Below are 19,790 nucleotides of genomic sequence, written 5' to 3'. Positions count from 1 at the left end.
TCGCAGAGCTTTCCTTCAATATCTGGAGCATTAAAGATGTGTCTCCAGATTTCAAAGCAAAAAGGTGAGACATCCCGCTAGGGCAGCATCTGAGTCATCTCAGGGCTAATGAGCCCTTCCTGGATTGGCTATTTTGTGACAAGGTCACCTGAGGGTTCCCAGGTTGCTGCTGGTGCTTATAACGCAATGTGAAACAGCACACGCATCCCCTTGCAGAATGGCAGATACAAATGAAAGGAAGGAATTGTTACCAACACTCTACCTCACTGGCCTAAGCGTAAGCTAAAGGGCCAGAAGCCACTTACACAGCAAGTATGGCAGCCAAGATCCTCCCCAAATGGTGCAAGTCCTAGTCACATCAAAGTTGACATCTCTGACCCAAGCTCCTTGACCAACAGACTGAAGCAGGTGTGTAGAGAAGATGAAGGTGGATCTTTTGTTTCCTTTTCACTTATTTATGCAGCTATGGAGAACAAAAACTCTCTCTGGGAATTCCTTTATCACTTCTCATCACTTTCCCTTTTGGGGTACACAGTAGATTATACCCTTATTACCAATTCCTCAACCTCCCCTGCATCCGTGCCCTTTGCCCTGAGACTCCACAGTTCCTCCCATGAGGAGTGGCATGTAGTTCCCCACCTCATTCATTTATGTGGGATTTGGCCACATGATTTGCTTTGGACAACAACTTTTGGGAGACAGAACCCAACTGAAGCCTTGTTACGCGCTTGCAGGACTGGGACTGCCCTCTTGCTTATCCAATGTAGCGCGATAAGAGCATGCCCTGGGTGGCTCCTAACTCCAAAAATAACGAGAGGCAGGTAGAGCAGACCTGGACCAAACCCATGGCCTAGGGCCAAGCGCAATCCAACCTGCAGATGCAGGACAGAGGATAAATGGTTGCTGTTTGAGGTCACTAAGTTTTGGAGTGGTTTGCCCTGCACCATTATTGTGGTAAAACCTTGGCTGAGACAAGGTATGACACCGAGAGACTGACACATCTTTGGCTCTTGACTTTTTGCTCCAAGAAAATTCTCCATCTCCTGAATAAAGTGTAGCTCATGTTACAAGTCACAGTCCTTCAGTTGCCTCTGGATGTGGGAATGGAACAATATTTCAAAGCCTCAATGAATGTCGCTTCTAGACATGTTTCTATAAGGAATGAGTCCCCAGATTGAACTCTGCTTTTAACACCTCTTAAAAACATGACTTGCAAAATGCTGTAGAGTGATCAATTGGAAAACAGACACCCCTCGTGTGGCAAACACTCGGTCAGGTGCCCGCATTAGGAATTACGGAAAAGGGTGAAGTATATACCTTTTTTTGAGCCTCATCAGGTGTGTCCATGGGAGTGATGGAGCCCTCCTCCGCCTCTGAGTGATTTGACTCACAGGATGACACACTGACAGAGTCCATGCTCTCACCAGAGCTCCCGCTGGCAGTGGACTTGGGCTGTTCTTTGGTGGGAGTGCTACTGGTGATAATGTCCGACCCCAGAAACAGTCTGCAGAAAACATAATGCCAGGCATTCAGGCTCTTACAAATCTGGAATCCATGATTAAGCAAATATTTTTGTGTTAACTGAATCCTTGATGTTTTCTCAGTCTTGTGTACCCTGTCATTATTATTTTAGGGAAATATTTGCTACAAAGTTTCTAACAGATCACAGTAAACATCTTGTCCCAATAGATTATTCCCAACCTCAAAGAACACACAGATTGCTTAGCTGAATGAAAGGCCATATTAATCTGAGGTCTTTCTGGGTCAATGGTTCTCAATTTTTTGAGAGTTCTGTACCACTTTGGCAGGGTCAAATTGTCGTGGCCACACCCCTATCACTTCCCACCATAAAATAAAATCCAGGAGGCAGAAGAAGGAGGCCGGCACTGCGCTGGACAAGAAACCAAGAAGGAAAACTTCTTTCCTAACAATCTAGTGAACTAAAATAACCTAAACTCCTTCACTATAAAACAACTAGACGAGAAACATTAAAAATTCTTTTTAAAGTTGGGCTTGCAAGACAGTAAGAAAAGTCCCTGCAGGCCAGAGATGAAAAGTGCACTGAAAACCAGAACATGCAAACTAATTCTGCTCTGGATGGGGAGTGGAGGTACCAACCCTGGCAAACTAGGCACATGGGTTTCAACACGTACACAGGGTCCAAAGATGAGGGCTTTTGTCTATGTAAGGTGGGCGGTGAGTACTGACATCCTTTACAAAGAGCCAGGATCCTCAGAGGGCTGTACCCTTAGTAAAAAGATGGGCTAAAAGAAAAATCTCCTACTGACATAGGAAGACAGCAGTGAAACTTACCTGTTGGCCTGAGCTTGGGTAGGAGAAAAATGTCTCCCCTGATCATGTGCGATTTTAGCCAGCACCTCACTCAGATCTGCTATTACTTAGCTGATCTAGGAACTAGGAACTCTCAGGCCAGTGATCCTTCTGAAGAAACTAGCATTTAAAAAGCAACAACAACAAACTTCCTGGAGGAGTACACCTTCAACATAGGCTGCAGAGAATTCCCTGATGAAGATGAGCTCACTATACAAAGTTACAAAATACACACAAGGAAATAACCCACCCAAAGAGAGAGTCAACCGGCATAACAAAACAGCAAATCTAGGCTCCTGAGAACTTTAGATTACAAGAACTGTCAGAAAAAAAGTAATAATTGATTCATTCAACAAATATTTGAGTATCTACCATGAGCCAAGTTATAAAACAAGTATGTTGAAAAACATTAAAGACGTACAAGAAGAAACTGAAAATGGCAGTTAAGAGTGAGACGCTCTGACGAAAGGACAGGAAGATAATTTGCAAAAACAATTTCACTTCTAGAGTGAAAAAGGTAGTGACTTAAATCTAAAAACTCAGTGGAAGGATTAAATAAATGTGGAAGAGAAAAATTGTGAACTAGATGATAGTTCTGAAGAAAATCCTCAGAGACCAGCATCAAAATATAAAGACATGAATAATAAGAGAGGGTAAAGACACAGAGAATGGAATAAGAAATGCCTGCATGTATGTAGGGAGAATTCCAAAAGAAGACAAACGAGAGAATGGAAAAGGGACCACATCTGAAGAGACAGTGGCTGAGGAGATTCCAGAACTAATGAACCACATGAATCCTCAGATCCAGGAACCACATCTTGAATAGGATAAATAAGACTAAATCCCCACTTAACCTGCACAGTGGTACATCAAAGACAAAAGAAGTTCTTAAAAGCAACAGGGCAGGGGGCATAATGCAAAGGAACAGAATTCAACAGACATCTCAAAAGCAAGAACAGAAGTCAGAAGACATGGAATAGTATCTTCAAAGTGCTGAGTGAAAATAACAGTAATCCTTGAACTCCATACCCATCTAATATAATTCCAAGAGTGAGGGCAAAATAAAGACTTTCTCAGACAATGACTGTTTACCATTAACAGACAGCAAGGAAGGAAGTTGTAAGATGCAAGAAGGAATGGCACGTAAAGAAACTAGCAGACAGACCCAAACCCAAACAAGCACTGGCTATATAAAATAACAGAAACAATGAAGATGGGTTTGATTTTTTTTTTTTATTAAATAGTTTTGGGAATTACAAGCTCAAATTCCAAGACCTAATGCATACCTTTGTTCTGTCTCATCTCCACCCCACCATCTCTTGCCCCATTTTCCATGTCACCTCCTTTCTTGGACCTCCAAGCACTACTGGGGCTTTGGGCAAAAAGCTAAACTGACCACAATTCACAGGAGAGAAAATAATGCTACTGTCTTACTTCTCCATGAATTACAAGGTAGACCTTGGAAGGCTGTGAATTAGTGGTCCTTAGCCCGTTAACCGAGAGTCTCTAACTTAGAATTAAATTGTTCAAAGACTAAAGGTTCTTCCATTGGTACAATCCCATGAGGTCATTCTGCTTTGCAAAGATTAATTCTAGCAGAACATTAAGCGTCTCTGACCTTCAAATGAGGCACCTCTCCCCCTAAGGCTCCAAAATTCTCTCCGATCTCTTTGGATGATGGGTGATTAAATGTGGGGAGAGGAAAAAATACATTTTCAACACTTGTAAAAAATGCTAAGATCATAAAATCTTTTGAAAATGAATGTTATACAAACACCTTTATACGTACAAGGAATAAGATGGGGGACATGTGACCTGTGCTATTCCTAATAAATGTTCAAACTCAACTGCAGATACCAAGGGTTAAACTCAAGCATATGGGCAAGATTTCACTAACGGGAGAGATGTGTGGAGTGTCCACCACACTTTGTGCAGGACTCTGCACCCTGACAGTACTGCCTCTCCTGGATTTCACATGAATATCCTCACAAAGGCTGCACGCTGCCAGAGTGGGTGCTGGGAGAGGACCCCGAGCTGCTAGAGCACCCAGCACAGTAAATACAGATACTCGGAGTCAAGGGAAGCAGTTAAATAAAAATGAGCATGCAGTGGCCGCTTCCAGGCACAGGGTCTAATTAGACTGACATCAGTCTTCCTTTCCTTCCTTCCTCCTGAGCCTTTCTCTCCTCCTACTTTTCTTACTTCCCTCCCTCATCTTCTCCCCTCCTCCACGTCTTACTTCCCATTCCATCTTTCCTTCCCCTCTTCCTTCAGAAAGTATTTCTCCACTAGGAAGATGGTAAAAGAGTTATGACCTTGGCTCTAGAGCTAAATCTTGCATTTGAGCCCAGATCCTACAATAACTAGCATACTACTTACCTTGTCTGTGCCTTACTTTCCTGGTTTATAAAGTTGGTATAATAGCAGGACCTACTAGGTTATTTTGCGGATTGGACGAGAAATACATGTATTGTTTTCTCAGAACAGTGTTGGCACACGGCTCAATGTATTCACTCAATAAATATCTATTAATCATCTATGTGTCGGGCACCAGTCCAGGTTCCGGGGTTAGCAATGAATAAAAAACAGACATAAATGCCCGTCTTCATAGGGTTTGCATTCTAGATAATAAACAGACACATACAACATAGAGCACGTCAGCCAGAGGGAAACGCAATGGAGAAATCCAAAGCAGCTGAGGGTGAGACAGTGTGTCACGGGTAGGCAACGTGGACAGGCTGTACTATTAAATAAAGTGGTCAGGGAAGGCTCATGAGAAGGTGACAAAGATCTGGGGGAAGTGAGGGAGTGAGCCATTTGGCTATCTGGGGAACAGTGCTCTAAGCAGAAGAAACAGCAAATAAAAATGAGTGTGACTTGTGTGCTCAGGGTGGCCTGGGGGGCCGGGGTTCATGGAGTAGAGTGAGAGGGAAAGGTGAGACGACAGACGGGGATGGGATGGGCAGATGGGGTTCAGTTGGTACTGCAGGTCTTGAAGGGTCTTGAGGGCCACTGTAAAGACTGGATTGTACTCAAAGGGAGACAAGGTGTTACGAAGTTAGCTACGCCTTGCACTGAGCTGGGCAAACAGCCATGGGTATGATTCACAAGGTTCCTGCTCTCAGGTGGCTTACATTCCAATGAAGGTGACAGCCGGTATGATTGGGACTGACTGGGCAGACGGCAACATTAGACAGGATGCTCTCTCAGGAGGTAATGGTTTTGCTGACATCTGAAAGGAGCGAGCCCCAGAGAGAGCACACGCCAGGCCACAGGGCCACAGGCCATCTAGTGCAAACACCTGGTGCATCTAGCGCAGAGGCCACAGGCACAGGCCATCTAGTGCAAACACCTGGTGCATCTAGCGCAGAACGAGCCTGGTGTGGTTGAAGGATGGCTGGGAGACAGGTAAGCCTGGATCCTGGTGAACAAGGGGGCGTGTCGGACAAGAGGAAGGTGGTAAGAAGAGTAGGGGAAAATCACGCTGCACCTAGTGAAACAGGATAAGGAGTTCAGGGCTACCTTAAAATAAGACCATCAGAAGTTGTAAAGTAAGGAAGCGATGTAATCTGGTGTACATTTTAACACACGACCAGACTACTGGGTGGAGAACAGATTGCTGGAGCAAGGGTGGGGCCGGAAGCCAGTACTGATGTTGCTGGAGATGTTGCTCCAGGCAGGAGATGATGGTGGTTCAGACCAGAGGGAACACTGGGGAAGAATGAGTGGATTTAGAAAACCTATTGAATTCATGACAGAAAGATAAACTATTTAGTGAGTGAACTGGCTCAGGGGAACTTTGTTGAATACCCTTCCCCTCCCGACTCAGACGGGACCCCCTTGGGGCCCCGGGACCCCAGGGTGGCACTCACAGGCTGAGCCTCTTCACCATGCTCTTCCGAGGCTTGGGAGAGGTGGCACTGGCATCAGCCGCCGCTTCGATCTCACAGGAGAGGGCGTAGCTGGGGGAGAGAGGGGAGCTCGTGAGGGCAGAGCTAGAGAGGTGAGCAGATTTAAATCCACATGATTTACTGGCTTCCTTTTAGAGGTAGGTTCTGAGTTTTCAAAGTAAAGATACGTACCATGTTGTTCTATGGCGAGTGTCAGAGGGTTCTGACTTAATGACCAGATTGTACAAATTGGCACATCCCTCCTCAAAGCCCTACTGGTGTACAGAGTGAGGCTGTTTAGGTTTGCAGGCGTCAAACACACGAATTTGCCTGCTCTGGCAGCATCAAAAGCTGACTCCCTTCTGTTTTCCTGATTGTTCTCAACCCACTGCTGGGCCAGAGGAAGAATCATTTCTTCTCTCCCACCTCCCTCCCATTGCTCTGTGTGTGTGTGTGTGTGTGTGTGTGTGTGTGTGTGTGTGTGTGTGCTTGCGTGCCCATGCACGTGCTCAACTTACTGTTTATCTAAGGGAAGTGAAAGAAGAGACATTTGTAAATGATCTAATCTTCAGTAAACAGACACAGACAGTTATATTATTGATAAAAATATATAAATATGATTTCTAATTGACAAAACCTCCTAAATTAAAAATGCTCCAGATTCAGACGTCTATATGCCAGGCAGATATAACTTCCACAGGCACAAGAAGAATTTATATCTGCCTTGAAATGCCTTTTATGAAAGCTTGTAGCTCTAGCTAGGAGATGTACTTGATTCTCGGTAGGTGAGGAAGGCTAAGTGGTGAATATTAGCTTGGGAAGTTGTTTATTATGTGTACTTTTTTAAAACCTAAAGATGTATCCAGGTAGTTGGTCAAGCAGAAGTATTCATTGAGATGGGAATTATTCAAATATTAACTTAAGCCGTAGGGGTTTTATAAACAGCAAGAAAAAAAAAATGGGATATGTTTAACAAGATTCTTTAATCATTAAAAAGTCAATTCCACAGCTGATATTCTGAGTCTGAACTCTCTGATCCAAACCACCAGCCATGGTGTGTATGTTCCATATGTGAGAAGGATATCCACAGACAGTTCATACACACTGATCATCAGACCAGAAAATGTAAAGAGAGGCAGCAACTGTTTTGTTTTCTACATAGCAAAGAAAAAGTCTCATTAACCGATGAGTACTCTGAATTAAAGGTTTTTTTTTTTTTTTTCTTGAATCAAAGGTTTTAATGTAACAGGACCAACCCATTCTGAGATTTAAAAGGACCTCAGAAATCATCTGGCTTTCAAATGAGGAAACAGGCTTCCAGGGTTTACATGACCTGTCCAACATTATATAACCACCTTCAGAGCTTAGGCTTAGAGTCAGGCAGACCTGAGTTTGATTCCAAACTCTATCACTGACCAGTTATAACACTTCTCTAAACCTCAGTTTCCTCATTGGCAAAATACTTATTTTGCTGTCAACTTCACCCTCCCTGCTGATAAACTTTCAAGGAAATCCCCTAGTCTACAGCAAAAGTCAGCAAATATTTTCTGTACTGGGCGAGTCGCTGTTGCAACTACTCGATTCTGTCTTTAAAGCACGAAAGCAGCCATAAATAAGAGGGAAATGAATGGGTTGTGCTCCAGTACAACTTTATTAATGGGTATTAAAATTTTAATTTCAAATAACTGCCTCACGTCACAACATTCCTCTTCTTTTGTTTCTTTTTCAACCATTTAAAAATGTAAAAACAGGAGGTAGGCTGGATATGGCCTGTGAACTCTAATCCTCTGAACTACAGGGTAAAGGCTACACACCCCTCCCTGCTGGGCCAGCATTCAAGGCACTGGAGTTAATGTACCTTTCCAAGCTCGTCAACCTCTATTTTGACACCCGTCCCTTGTGAACCAACCAGAGTCCAATTGTTCTTCCAAATGCCAAGCTGGTCAGGCCACCAGGCCTTTGCTCACGTTCTCCTCTCTGTCTGGAATGTTCTTCTCCAGTTCTCCTGGTGAAATCTTTTCTTTCTTTCACAGCCCAGCCCAAATGTTAATGCCTTCATGTTATCTTCCCTTTTTCCCCCCCTTCCTTGGCCAGGTGAACTGTTCCTGCCTATGGGTCCTGCAGCACTGTGACTATCCATTGTTATTTCAATTCTTCATGAGTCTGTCTTTCCTCCCCACTTGAAAGCTCCCTCAAAGCTAGTACCAATTACTAACAGTGACAAACGTGGTAACGATGCTGTCTCAAATATGATTACATTTAATCATCTTAAAGAAACATTTTAGAGTAAGCATCCTGAAGATCAGGAAGAAGTGACTTGTTCAAGGTGACAAAGATAAATAAATGGTAGAGCAAGAATCTGAAAGCACATTTTCTGATGCCATCAGTTCAATTCTTCCTGCTATACCATTAACCTTTGAAAACCGAGGATCTGGAACCTTGGAGCTGCTCACTAAACAGTTGTTGAGTAAACGGCCAAATGAGGAACCAGATGCAGTATCTCTCTGGCCAACACCACAGCTCCGCCCTGATGGGCAATGTGTCCTCCTACCTCTCCTCCTCTGTTAGGAGCTGCTGCCTCTGGAACCACTGGATGAACTTTGGGTCTGGGGTCATACAATAGCTGTTGCAGGCAGACTGTAAGAGCTTGATTTGGGCAATCACTTCAAATTCCTAGAGCAGACAGAGCACCAAAGAGAAAGAGTGAATTAAAAGGCCAACCAAATAGACATCTTTTCAGCATGAAAACACACCACAGTAGGATAAATGATGGACAGATGCATCTAGGAGGATTCTAGAGTACTGCTTGTAACTCTGACTCACTGGTGTCTCTGCATGCTTTAGTGGTCAATCCTTCTTTCTCCTTGAAAAAAGCAATTTATGTGAATAAAACAAGCTACCAAAGCGACCCATACTAGGTACTACCTAATGTCATAGTGACTTCCTTTTTCTCTTTTCCATCTCCATTCTTGAGGCAGAAAAGTTACTTTTTAAGCCTGAGTCCTTCTAAAATGTATTTAAAAATTCTACTTCCTAAAAGATAAGGAAAATAATTACTCTTAAGTCAGGAAGCGCACAAGTTTCCCACCCCCATCTTCTTCAACCCTTACCCCTCAATAAATAAGTTTTGGTAGGGCTGAATATCTAAACAGTCTAGGGCCTCATAAACTTGAATGTTTAGATTTCCTGAATCCTTGGGGTTTTACTACTCCAGTAAATCATTTAACTCAGTCTTTTAAAGCTCACAAGAGAAGCAAGTGTATAATTATGTCCAAAATTATTTATACTTCTTTAGGTGTTTCAATAAAGATGTTTTTAAAGTCAGCAATGGATATAAGCTTTAGCTTTAGGTTTTACACTCAAACTTTCCCAAAGTTTAACACGCTAGTCTTAAAAAGAAAGAGATTACCATCCAGGGTTATTCTGAAGGGAAAGGACAGAGACGGGTAACTGTGGAGGCAATAACTGAATTTGTTTTAATGTTACAGGACAGAAGCAGCCCAACAACTGGCAGATTCCGTAGGTGTCAACTTCCCATCCAGTCACCTCCACCCTTGCTCTCAGTATCCAAGGAACATTTATCATCAAACGCTACCAGGGACAGAAGGCTTACATTCGTCTAGGGTAGTATATCTTGTTACTGATGAGTTCAGCCTGGTCAGCTCCTAAAACTTTAACTGCAATGTCATTTCCTCCTGGAAGTTTCTCTGACCCCACAAGTTGGGGCTAGATGCCCCTCCCATGTGCTCCTATAATACCCACTACTTCTGCTCACAAGCCCTTATCAGGCTGCATTGTAACTGCCTGTTTGTCTACTTTCCTCCTTGACTGTGAACTTTATGAGGGCAGGGAGCGCTGGGCTTTTTCTGCTGCAATCCCTAAACCTACCACACTGCCCGACCCCTGTTAGGTCTGCAGTCTACGTTTGTGGGATGAAAGAATGAAAGAATAAGTAAAGAACAATGAGAGTTACTACGGGGTGAAGTTATTATTTTGCTCACTCATATTCCTTGGAATTGTTTAAATATACGATTTAAAAAAACACTAAACCCATAGCGAATTTTCAAAGCTCTGTTTTATCTTTTTTCATGCAGTGTGGAACTCTTCTACTCTCCACAGAAAAATTTCAAACTGATGTTGCACACCCCTTCCTATGCTGACAGGAAAGGAAAAGAATAATTATCCACATGTTAACAATGAAGACCGTTTCCTTTCCTCTCTTCAATAGGCCTACAGGAGTTAACCATCTTTATTAACCCTTCCGTAACATATACTCTTATGAAACCCTTTCTCCTTAATAGAATGGACCTGTTATTGCTGAAGCTGATTGTAAAGAAGGAGATGATGAGGGGGTAAAGGAAGAACTGCAGGCTCAGGAGAGACAGGACAGCATTTGAACCCTGGCTGTGCTACCCAGTGACTCTGGTCAAGTTACTTCATTTCTCTGCGTCCTGGTTTCCTCACCCTTGAATTGAGGATGATAAAACCTACCCCACAGGGCTCTTGGGCAATACCACATAACAACATGCCAAGGACAATGACATCTGATAAATTTTCAATAAATGCTAATTTTTTTCTGCCTCTGCAAAAAATTTAAGTCTCCACTCCTCTAATTTTTTTCGTGCCCAGATGAAGTAAAATGGAAAACCACAGCCAAGACCCCTACTTACCCTTCTTCTCTTCTCAAAGTTTATCAGCCCACCCTGAAAGAAATTGTTTTAAATGAATGACAAACCAAGCTACTTTGAAACTCAGCCTTATTTGTTCTAGGTTTTTGTTAAAATAGCTCAAAGAGATAATAAAGTCACAATTATTCATGATGCTGTAATTATGGCTACAATGGAGGAAAAGAAACATCATTCACTTAAAAGGAAAACATTCTTTTAATTATAATAGGACAGGATTGGCAGACGGCCTTCTCTTAAGATGTCTGAAACCAACTAAAACAGTAATGATAAAGGATTTACAACACAGAATCCAAATACATTTGCAGAGACAGTAAAGACAAAAGCTTGAGTGAATATTCTGTTACACTTTTTTTTCTTTACCAAAAGCAACAAAAACAGATGGTCATTGACTCATACTGGAAACCACATTGTCAATGTTTTATCAAAAGAAGTTTATCAAACTTCTACACAACATCATCACCGAACACCGAAGTTAAGTTTCAATTCTCCATCGTCCCAGCTCCTATTCTCAGTAGGCTGAATTTAACTTCTAAATCATCGGTCACTCCCCCTAAATTCCCCAACACTGATGAGTGTTTCCTGAGATAAGCTGAGGCAGAGGATGTGAAGAGACGCGGAGCATCTCTCTCTGAGGGAGCATGTCCACAACATTTACGACGACCTTGGAGGTGGGAATTTGCAAGATAACTGCTACTCCTTCTAATTATGATAGAGTAAAAGCAGACTGACTGACTGCATGTGATAACCAGGAAGGTGAGATAAACTTAAATATACAGAAAATCCTTAAATTTCATTCCAAATATCCAATCTCTTCTCCATGTAATATTCTACTACTGTATTACTGTTACTAACAAGTAGCTTGTTTCACTTCTCTCCCCATTCTGAGAGAGAGAGAGAAGGTAATAATCTGAAACAATAAAGCGATACTTCAAAATCCACGAGCTGGACTGACTCCCTACCCCAGCAGGTAGAATGTGAGGGTACACTATCCCCCCAGCTCCACCTGCCAAAGTCCCACCCAGCACCTCGGTCTTTGCTCAAACCCACTCCTTCCTAAGGATCTGCCATGACCTCCCCTCACAAGGAATTGATCGTGGCCTGTCCTCTTCTCTCTTTGCATTTCCGTTTGAATTCTTACTATTTCTGTCCATCACTGCCTGCTTTGATATATCCCTTCCACTGGATTGTGAGCCACTGCTGGTGTCACTCATCTTCGTATTCCTCAGAGCATCTAGCACAATGCCACGTCCATAAAAAGCCCTCAATAGGTACAAACAAAGGTGTATTTCTCTCTTGGGTAACCAAGGAGAAGGCTGCCGATCCACCTGCACCATCAGCCTGGAACTCACCTCAATGTAGTCCTGAAGGGCAGTGTCAAGCATGGTCAGGTCAGTCAGGAAGGTGCCCAGGTAGGGCACAGTTCCCTGCATCACACCCTGAAGAACAAGCACAGTAAAACCATCTTCGCTGTTATTGAAAGTTCAGGGTTTCAATAACCTCCACACCGGACCAGATGGACCTGTGGCCCGCTACAGTCAGCAACGTGCCCATTTGCAGATGGAAGCAGCAGTCTTCGAATGGCTAGGTGATCCTCGACAGCATTTGGAGAATAATTAAGGACCATTCAAGGCCTAATCTAAGGCCACTAGTGCTAACCTACATGAATGAGATTTTTAAAAATCCCTACACAAATAGGTCAGGAACTCTGTCACCAAGGTAACTTTCAAAGTCATGAAAACCAAGCCTCAAAGCCAGGAGATGGTTCACGTGTGTTCACAGTGGGGTTTACACATTGCTTAGGCTCAGGTCAGAGGGACCTCTGTTCTCTTCCACAGCATGCGGACACTCCCGGTGGTTCAGAATGGCCCTGGGAGGGACGGTCTCACCACTGGTAGAGGATTGGGCTGCTGCCCACTGGAGAAGTGTGACCGCAGGAGGACGGGGTGTCACTAGTAAAGTGGCTTGGTGACTCGGTTCTGAAGAATACAGGAGGGAAAGGGAAAAATAGTCCCTTTAAAGTAGAAAACCTGCCAAACTCTACCTTAACCAAGTGATGACAGCTAATATCACCAGTGACATCAGATGTCATGCTGATGTCATTCACTCCTTGACACGATGGGAAGACACTTCACATCTGTGATATTCTTCCCCAAACCCGTGACCTCAGTCTAATCACTAGAAAAACAACAGACACCCCCTGGTTATGGGACATTCTAAGGATACTAGAACAGTCTTCCTGAAGACTGTCAGCTAATGCCAAACAAGGAAAGACTCAGAAACTGTCACACAGCAGAGGGTACTAGGGTGGCAACTAAATGCAGTGGGGTGCCCTGGGTTGGATCCTGGAACAGAATGAGGATGCTCATGGAAAACTGGTGAAATCCAAGTCAAGTCTGAGTTTCAGTTAACAGCAGTATGCCCGTGTCGGTTTCTTAGTATTGACAGATATGCCACGGTTACAGAAAATGTCAATGGGTGGGGAGGTGGGGAGGTGGGGAGGTGGGGAGGTGGGGAGGTGGGGAGGTGGAAGGGGGATGGGGGAGGATTCACAGAAACTCTATGTATTATCTGGAACTCTTCTCTAAATTCTAAAATTAAAAGTTGATTTAAAAAGAAATTTCCCCGGGCTTCCCTGGTGACGCAGTGGTTGAGAGTCCGCCTGCTAATGCAGGGGACACGGGTTCGTGCCCCGTTCCGGGAAGATCCCACATGCTGCGGAGCGGCTAGGCCCGTGTGCCATGGGCGTCCGGAGCCTGTGCTTCGCAACGGGAGAGGCCACAACATTGAGAGGCCCGCGTACCGCAAAAAAAAAAAAAAAGAAAAAGAAAAAAGAAATTTCCTTCAGAAATAAAGGTAGAAGCACTTCCACTGCAGGTATATACATACTATATTAATTTCACCAAATTTCCTTTGAAATCATCCCTATTCTCCATAAGGCCACAGAGGCACTAACCATTCTGAAGAGAAAATAAAAAGGGGCTTCCATGGACACCTTATCCTACAGTCCATTAAGGCACTTATGGAAATTCTGGCCAGAAGACAAAGTCTCCACCAGGGTAGGACATGGCTGCTTCCTCAGCCAGAGCTGCTTCTTGAGGTTCACTCCAGGCAGGGCTTTGTCCTTCAGGAGCTCTATGTCAGCTGCAGTATGTCCTTCCCTATCATGTGTACAAGGTCTCATCCTGAACTGAAATAATCTCTCTTTTTTTAACGGCTATTTTTAACTTGTCTTTGAACCACCAAAAAAGCCTGAAGCGCTGTGAATGCTTTACAGGCTTTATGTTACAGAAGACTCCCATCACTCAAAACCAACATTTCTGATTTATGCCCAGCTTTCCAAAGAAGGAGAAAATCTTCTCAAAGCAGGGATGAGAGTATTTTGAGTTTGTCAGTCTCCGTTCTCCTCTCTCTGGTTTTCCCCTTCTATGCTAAAAGTTAGGAGAGTGTTAAAAATAAAGCCAATGATGTCAAGGACTACCTTTCAGTCTTGAAGAGGGAGGTATCACGTTCCTTTGAGTACTGAAAAACTAGAAAGATTTGGCTAGTACTTGGGGTTAGTGACGAGAGCCAGAAAATGACTAGAGGATTTGGAACAAATGAAAAGATCTCCGAGTACAAGGACCAAGTCCTCCTGGGAGCTGACACTCTCTCTCCCCGGCACCCAGGTACTGGGCCACCGTGTGTTCCAAGCAGGCTACAGTAGGCATTCCCGTCAGGGAACTGAAGCCCAGGGGTCTCAAGGCCAAGGTCACGGTAGCTCCTAAGTGCAGGAGTGGATAAAGAAGACAGCAAAAGGGACAGAAATCTACCTGCCGCAGATTTTCCCTCACTTCCAGAAAATAAAAATGTTCCAGAAAACAATGTGATTTGTGACTTTCAGTGTTTATTTCCTGCTGGGTCCAGCGGGAGTGAAAATAGCTTCAGACCTCCCAGGGCTGCTGAGAACAGATGAGGTAAAGAATGGGGAACTTCTTTGAGGGCAGGGGCACCCTGCAGACTAAAGGGTCCAGGGCCATGCAGGAGCCCAGCCCCTGACATAGGGCCGCTCTGTGGTGGGCCCTCAGGGAGACCCAGGGCCTTACATACCATGTCCTTCTGGAGCTGAAGCCGCCTCTGAGTGCGCTTCTGGTTTTCCTTCACGCTGCTGTCCAGGTTTGCAAATTTTGAGGTTCCTTCCTAAGAAACAGAAGCACACACAGAGGAAAGTGATACAGGGGCAAGTGAAGGGGCACCTAGTTTCTGGGGCGGAACTTCTGCACAGCTATCTGGACGCCATGCAAAGTGAAGAGGCCTCCAGCAGGCTCTGGACTATTATGCAAACACTTGGCTGGCTAGTGGTTGAGCCATCTATTCTTGAGGGTGCCTGGTGGCCATGGCTTATCCCGTTTCCCCCCCTCTTTTGTAAGAAGAGCCCCTGATTTGGTTATAAAATCAATCATTAATACAAGGTAGGCAATTCCTGGAACTGGAGACAATTTTTACACATCCCAAATTTCACTTGAAGTAATCACACATCCTGGAAATGAAGACCTCTTCCTCTATAAATTTTATGATTTCTTGATCTTGGCCTGAAAGGCCTGTGCCAGCATTCTGTGAAAGAAAAGGGACTATTTCTGTGGTATTTCTTAGCTAAATGAAACTTTTTATACCGGAAGTTTTCTGAGGAAGTCCAGCACTGATCTATGAAAGCCAGACCTTCATACATTTTTCTCCCCTTTTTCTCACCCAGTCCATCCTCCCAACTTGCCTCTCAGGTTTGGAACTCCTACAAATCAATCTTTCCTCCTGGCGCCTGAGAACAGATGGCTACCCTTTCTCTCCTCCCATCTGTTGCGACAACAAACTCTTCTACATAATGACTAATCTCCAGTTTTGCTGACTGAACATAAAGTGTTTTTGGTTTTGTGGTTTGGGGGGTCTTGTTAAGTTCTCATTTTCCAGGAACTGCATGAATGGGAGGCAAATTTCACAATTCAGTAGTGCATAATTGCATTGTTTTTCCGTTAGTCAGTTCTCCCTGGGTTTATTATATGACCACAGCATGTGACTTTTCACTACTGTACGACTACGAGGGAATCTTTTCCAGTGACTTAGCCTTTCCAATGACAGTGTGACATCAGTATCTTTTATCATTCACCAGCCTTTACCCAGGTCCAGGTACATCACTGGGGACAGAACCCATAGTGACTCATTACCTATTTTCAGTCTCCCTATTACAAATGATAATAAGAAGAGGTATCGTTTAATGATTCCCTGCTTACAGTTTTTCCTGGGGATGAATGAAAGTGTCCTGAAATGTGCCACTTCCTGTGCTGGCTGGTTGAGTCCTCCCAAACTATTGATAATTTTTTTTTTTTGAATTTTATTTTTTTATACAGCAGGTTCTTATTAGTTACCTATTTTATACATATTAGTGTATACATGTCAATCCCAATCTCCCAATTCATCACACCACCACCACACCCCCACCACCAGCTTTCCCCCCTTGGTGTCCATACATTTGTTCTCTAAGTCTGTGTCTCTATTTCTGCTTTGTAAATAAGATCATCGATACCATTTTTCTAGACTCCACATGTATGCATTAATATACAATATTTGTTTTTCTCTTTCTGACTTACTTCACTCTGTATGACAGACTCTAGGTCCATCCACCTCACTACAAATAACTCAATTTTGTTTCTTTTTATGGCTGAGTAATATTCCATTGCATATACGTGCCACATCTTCTTTATCCATTCATCTGTTGATTTGTAGGTTGGTTCCATGTCCTGGCTATTGTAAATAGTGCTGTGATGAGCACTGGGGTGCATGGGTCCTTTTGAATTATGGTCTTCTCTGGGTATATGCCCAGTAGTGGGATTGCTGGGTCATACAGTAATGCTACTTTTAGTTTTTTAAGGAACCTCCATACTGTTCTCCATAGTGGCTGTATCAATTTACATTCCCACCAACAGTGCAAGAGGGTTCCCTTTTCTCCACACCCTCTCCAGCATTTGTTCTTTGCAGATTTTCTGATGATGCCCATTCTAACCAGTGTGAGGTGATACCTCATTGTAGTTCTGATTTGCATTTCTCTAATAATTAGTGATGTTGAGCAGCTTTTCATGTGCCTCTTGGCCATCTGTATGTCTTCTTTGGAGAAATGTCTATTTAGGTCTTCTGCCCACTTTTTGATTGGGTTGTTTGTTTCTTTAATATTGAGCTGCATGAGCTGTTTATATATTTTGGAGATTAATCCTTTGTCCATTTATTCATTTGCAAATTCTGAGGGTTGTCTTTTTGTCTTGTTTACAGTTTCCTTTGCTGTGCAAAAGCTTTTAAGTTTCATTAGGTCCCATTTGTTTAGTTTTGTTTTTATTTCCATTACTCTAGGAGGTGGGTCAGAAAAGACCTTGCTGTTGATTTACATCAAAGAGTGTCCTGCCTATGTTTTCCTCTAAGAGTTTTATAGTGTCTGGTCTTACATTTAGGTCTCTAATCCATTTTGAGTTTATTTTTGTGTATGGTGTTAGGGAGTGTTCTAATTTCATTCTTTTACATGTAGCTACCCAGTTTTCCCAGCACCACTTATTGAAGAGATTGTCTTTTCTCCATTGAATATCCTTGCCTCCTTTGTCACAGATTAGTTGACCACAGGTGCATGGGTTTATCTCTGAGATTTCTATCCTGTTCCATTGATCTATATTTCTGTTTTTGTGCCAGTACCATATTGTCTTGATTACTGTAGCTTTGTAGTATAGTCTGAAGTCAGGGAGTCTGACTCCTCCAGCTCCATTTTTTTCCCCTCAAGATTGCTTTGCCATTTGGGGTCTTTTGTGTCTCCATACAAATTTTGAGATTTTTTTGTTCTAGTTCTGTAAAAAATGCCATTGGTAATTTGATAGAGATTACACTGAATCTGTAGATTGCTTTGGGTAGTATAGTCATTTTCACAATACTGATTCTTCCAATCCAAGAACATGGTATATCTCTCCATCTGTTTATGTCATCTTTGATTTTTTCATCAGTGTCTTATAGTTTTCTGAGCACAGGTCTTTTTACCTCCTGAGGTAGGTTTATTCCTAGGTATTTTATTCCTTTTGTTGCAATGGTGAATGGGATTGTTCCCTTAATTTCTCTTTCTGATCTTTTGTTCTTAGTGTATAGGAATATGAGAGATTTCCGTGCATTAATTTTGTATCCTGCAACTTTACCAAATTCATTGATTCGCTCTAGTAGTTTTCTGGTGGCATCTTTAGGATTTTCTACGTATAATATCATGTCATCTGCAAACAGTGAGAGTTTTACTCCTTCTTTTCCCATTTGTATTTCTTTTTCTTCTCTGATTGCCACGGCTAGGACTTCCAAAACTATGTTGAATAATAGTGGTGAGAGTGGACATCCTTGTCTTGTTCCTGATCTTAGAGGAAATGCTTTCAGTTCTTCACCACTGAGAATGATGTTTGCTGTGGATTTGTCGTATATGGCCTTTATTATGTTGAGGTACGTACCCTCTATGCCCACTTTTCTGGAGAGTTCTTATCATAAATGGGTGTTGAATTTTGTCAAAAGCTTTTCCTGCAACTATTGAGATGATCATATGGTTTTTATTCTTCAGCTTGTTAGTATGGTGTATCACATTGATTGATTTGCATATAGTGAAGAATCCTTGCATCCCTGGGATAAATCCCACTTGATCATAGTATATGATCCTTTTAATGTGTTGTTGGATTCTGTTTGCTAGTATTTTGTTGAGGGCTTTTGCATCTGTATTTGTCAGTGATATTGGTCTCTAATTTTCTTTTTTCGTAGGATCTTTGTCTGGTTTTGGTATCAGGATGATGGTGGCCTCATAGAATGAGTTTGGGAGTGTTCCTTCCTCTGCAAATTTTTGGAAGAGCTTGAGAAGGATGGGTGTTAGCTCTTCTGTAAATGTTTGATAGAATTCACCTGTGAAGCCATCTGGTCCTGGGCTTTTGTTTGTTGGGAGATTTTTATACTTCCTTTTTTTTTTTTTTGCAGTACACGGGCCTCTCACTGCTGTGGCCTCTCCTGTTATGGAGCACAGGCTCCTGACACGCTGGCTCAGCGGCCATGGCTCACAGGCCTAGCCACTCCGTGGCATGTGGGATCTTCCTGGACCGGGCCACAGACCTGTGTCCCCTGCATTGGCGGGCGGACTCTCAACCACTGCACCACCAGGGAAGCCCTGTTGGGAGATTTTTAATCACAGTTTTGATTTCATTACCTGTGATTGGTCTGTTCATATTTTCTATTTCTTCCTGGCTCAGTATTGGAAGGTTATATCTTTCTAAGAATTTGTCCATTTCTTCCAGGTTGTCCATTTTATTGACACAGAGTTGCTTGCAGTAGTATCTTAGGATGCTTCGTATTTCTGTGGTATCCATTGTAACTTCTCCTTTTTCATTTATAATTTTATTGATTTGAGTCCTCTCCCTCTTTTTCTTGATGAGTCCGGCTAATGGTTTATCAATTTTGTTTATCTTCTCAAAGAACCAGCTTTTAGTTTTATTGATCTTTGCCATTGTGTTATTTCTATTTCAGTTATTTCTGCTCCGATCTTTATGATTTCTTTCCTTCTACTAACTTTGTGTTTTGTTTGTTCTTCTTTCTCTAGGTCCTTCAGGTGTAAGGTTAGATTGTTTATTTGAGATTTTTCTTGTTTCTTGAGGTAGGATTGTATTGCTATAAATTTCCCTCTTAGAACTGCTTTTGCTGCATCCCACAGGTTTTGGATCATCGTGTATTCATTGTCATTTGTCTCTAGGTATTTTCTAATTTCCTCTTTGACTTCTTCAGTGATCTCTTGATTATTTAGTAATATACTGTTTAGCCTCCAGGTGTTTGTGTTTTTTACGTTGTTTTCCCTGTAATTTATTTC

General features: G+C 42.8%; 1 protein-coding gene across 4 annotated transcripts in view; it reads right to left on the bottom strand.

The window, feature by feature from the left end:
* The window catches only part of RGL1 (ral guanine nucleotide dissociation stimulator like 1), a 177,260-nt gene that overhangs the window by 10,100 nt on the left and 147,370 nt on the right, over window positions 1-19,790 (bottom strand). For 3 of the 4 annotated variants that reach the window (XM_065896243.1, XM_065896338.1, XM_065896312.1), the window contains 6 exons: window positions 14,996-15,085; window positions 12,259-12,345; window positions 10,892-10,924; window positions 8,773-8,894; window positions 6,204-6,293; window positions 1,318-1,504 (listed from right to left, as the gene is read on the bottom strand). In XM_065896243.1, the coding sequence (XP_065752315.1) occupies window positions 1,318-1,504; window positions 6,204-6,293; window positions 8,773-8,894; window positions 10,892-10,924; window positions 12,259-12,345; window positions 14,996-15,085 (609 nt within the window). The remainder of the gene's footprint in view (window positions 1-1,317; window positions 1,505-6,203; window positions 6,294-8,772; window positions 8,895-10,891; window positions 10,925-12,258; window positions 12,346-14,995; window positions 15,086-19,790) is intronic. The other variant, XM_065896423.1, reaches the window with a different exon arrangement.

This window comes from Phocoena phocoena, chromosome 1 (assembly GCF_963924675.1).
Source record: "Phocoena phocoena chromosome 1, mPhoPho1.1, whole genome shotgun sequence".
Classification (NCBI taxonomy): domain Eukaryota; kingdom Metazoa; phylum Chordata; class Mammalia; order Artiodactyla; family Phocoenidae; genus Phocoena; species Phocoena phocoena.
This window is presented reverse-complemented; position numbering and strand designations above follow the sequence as displayed.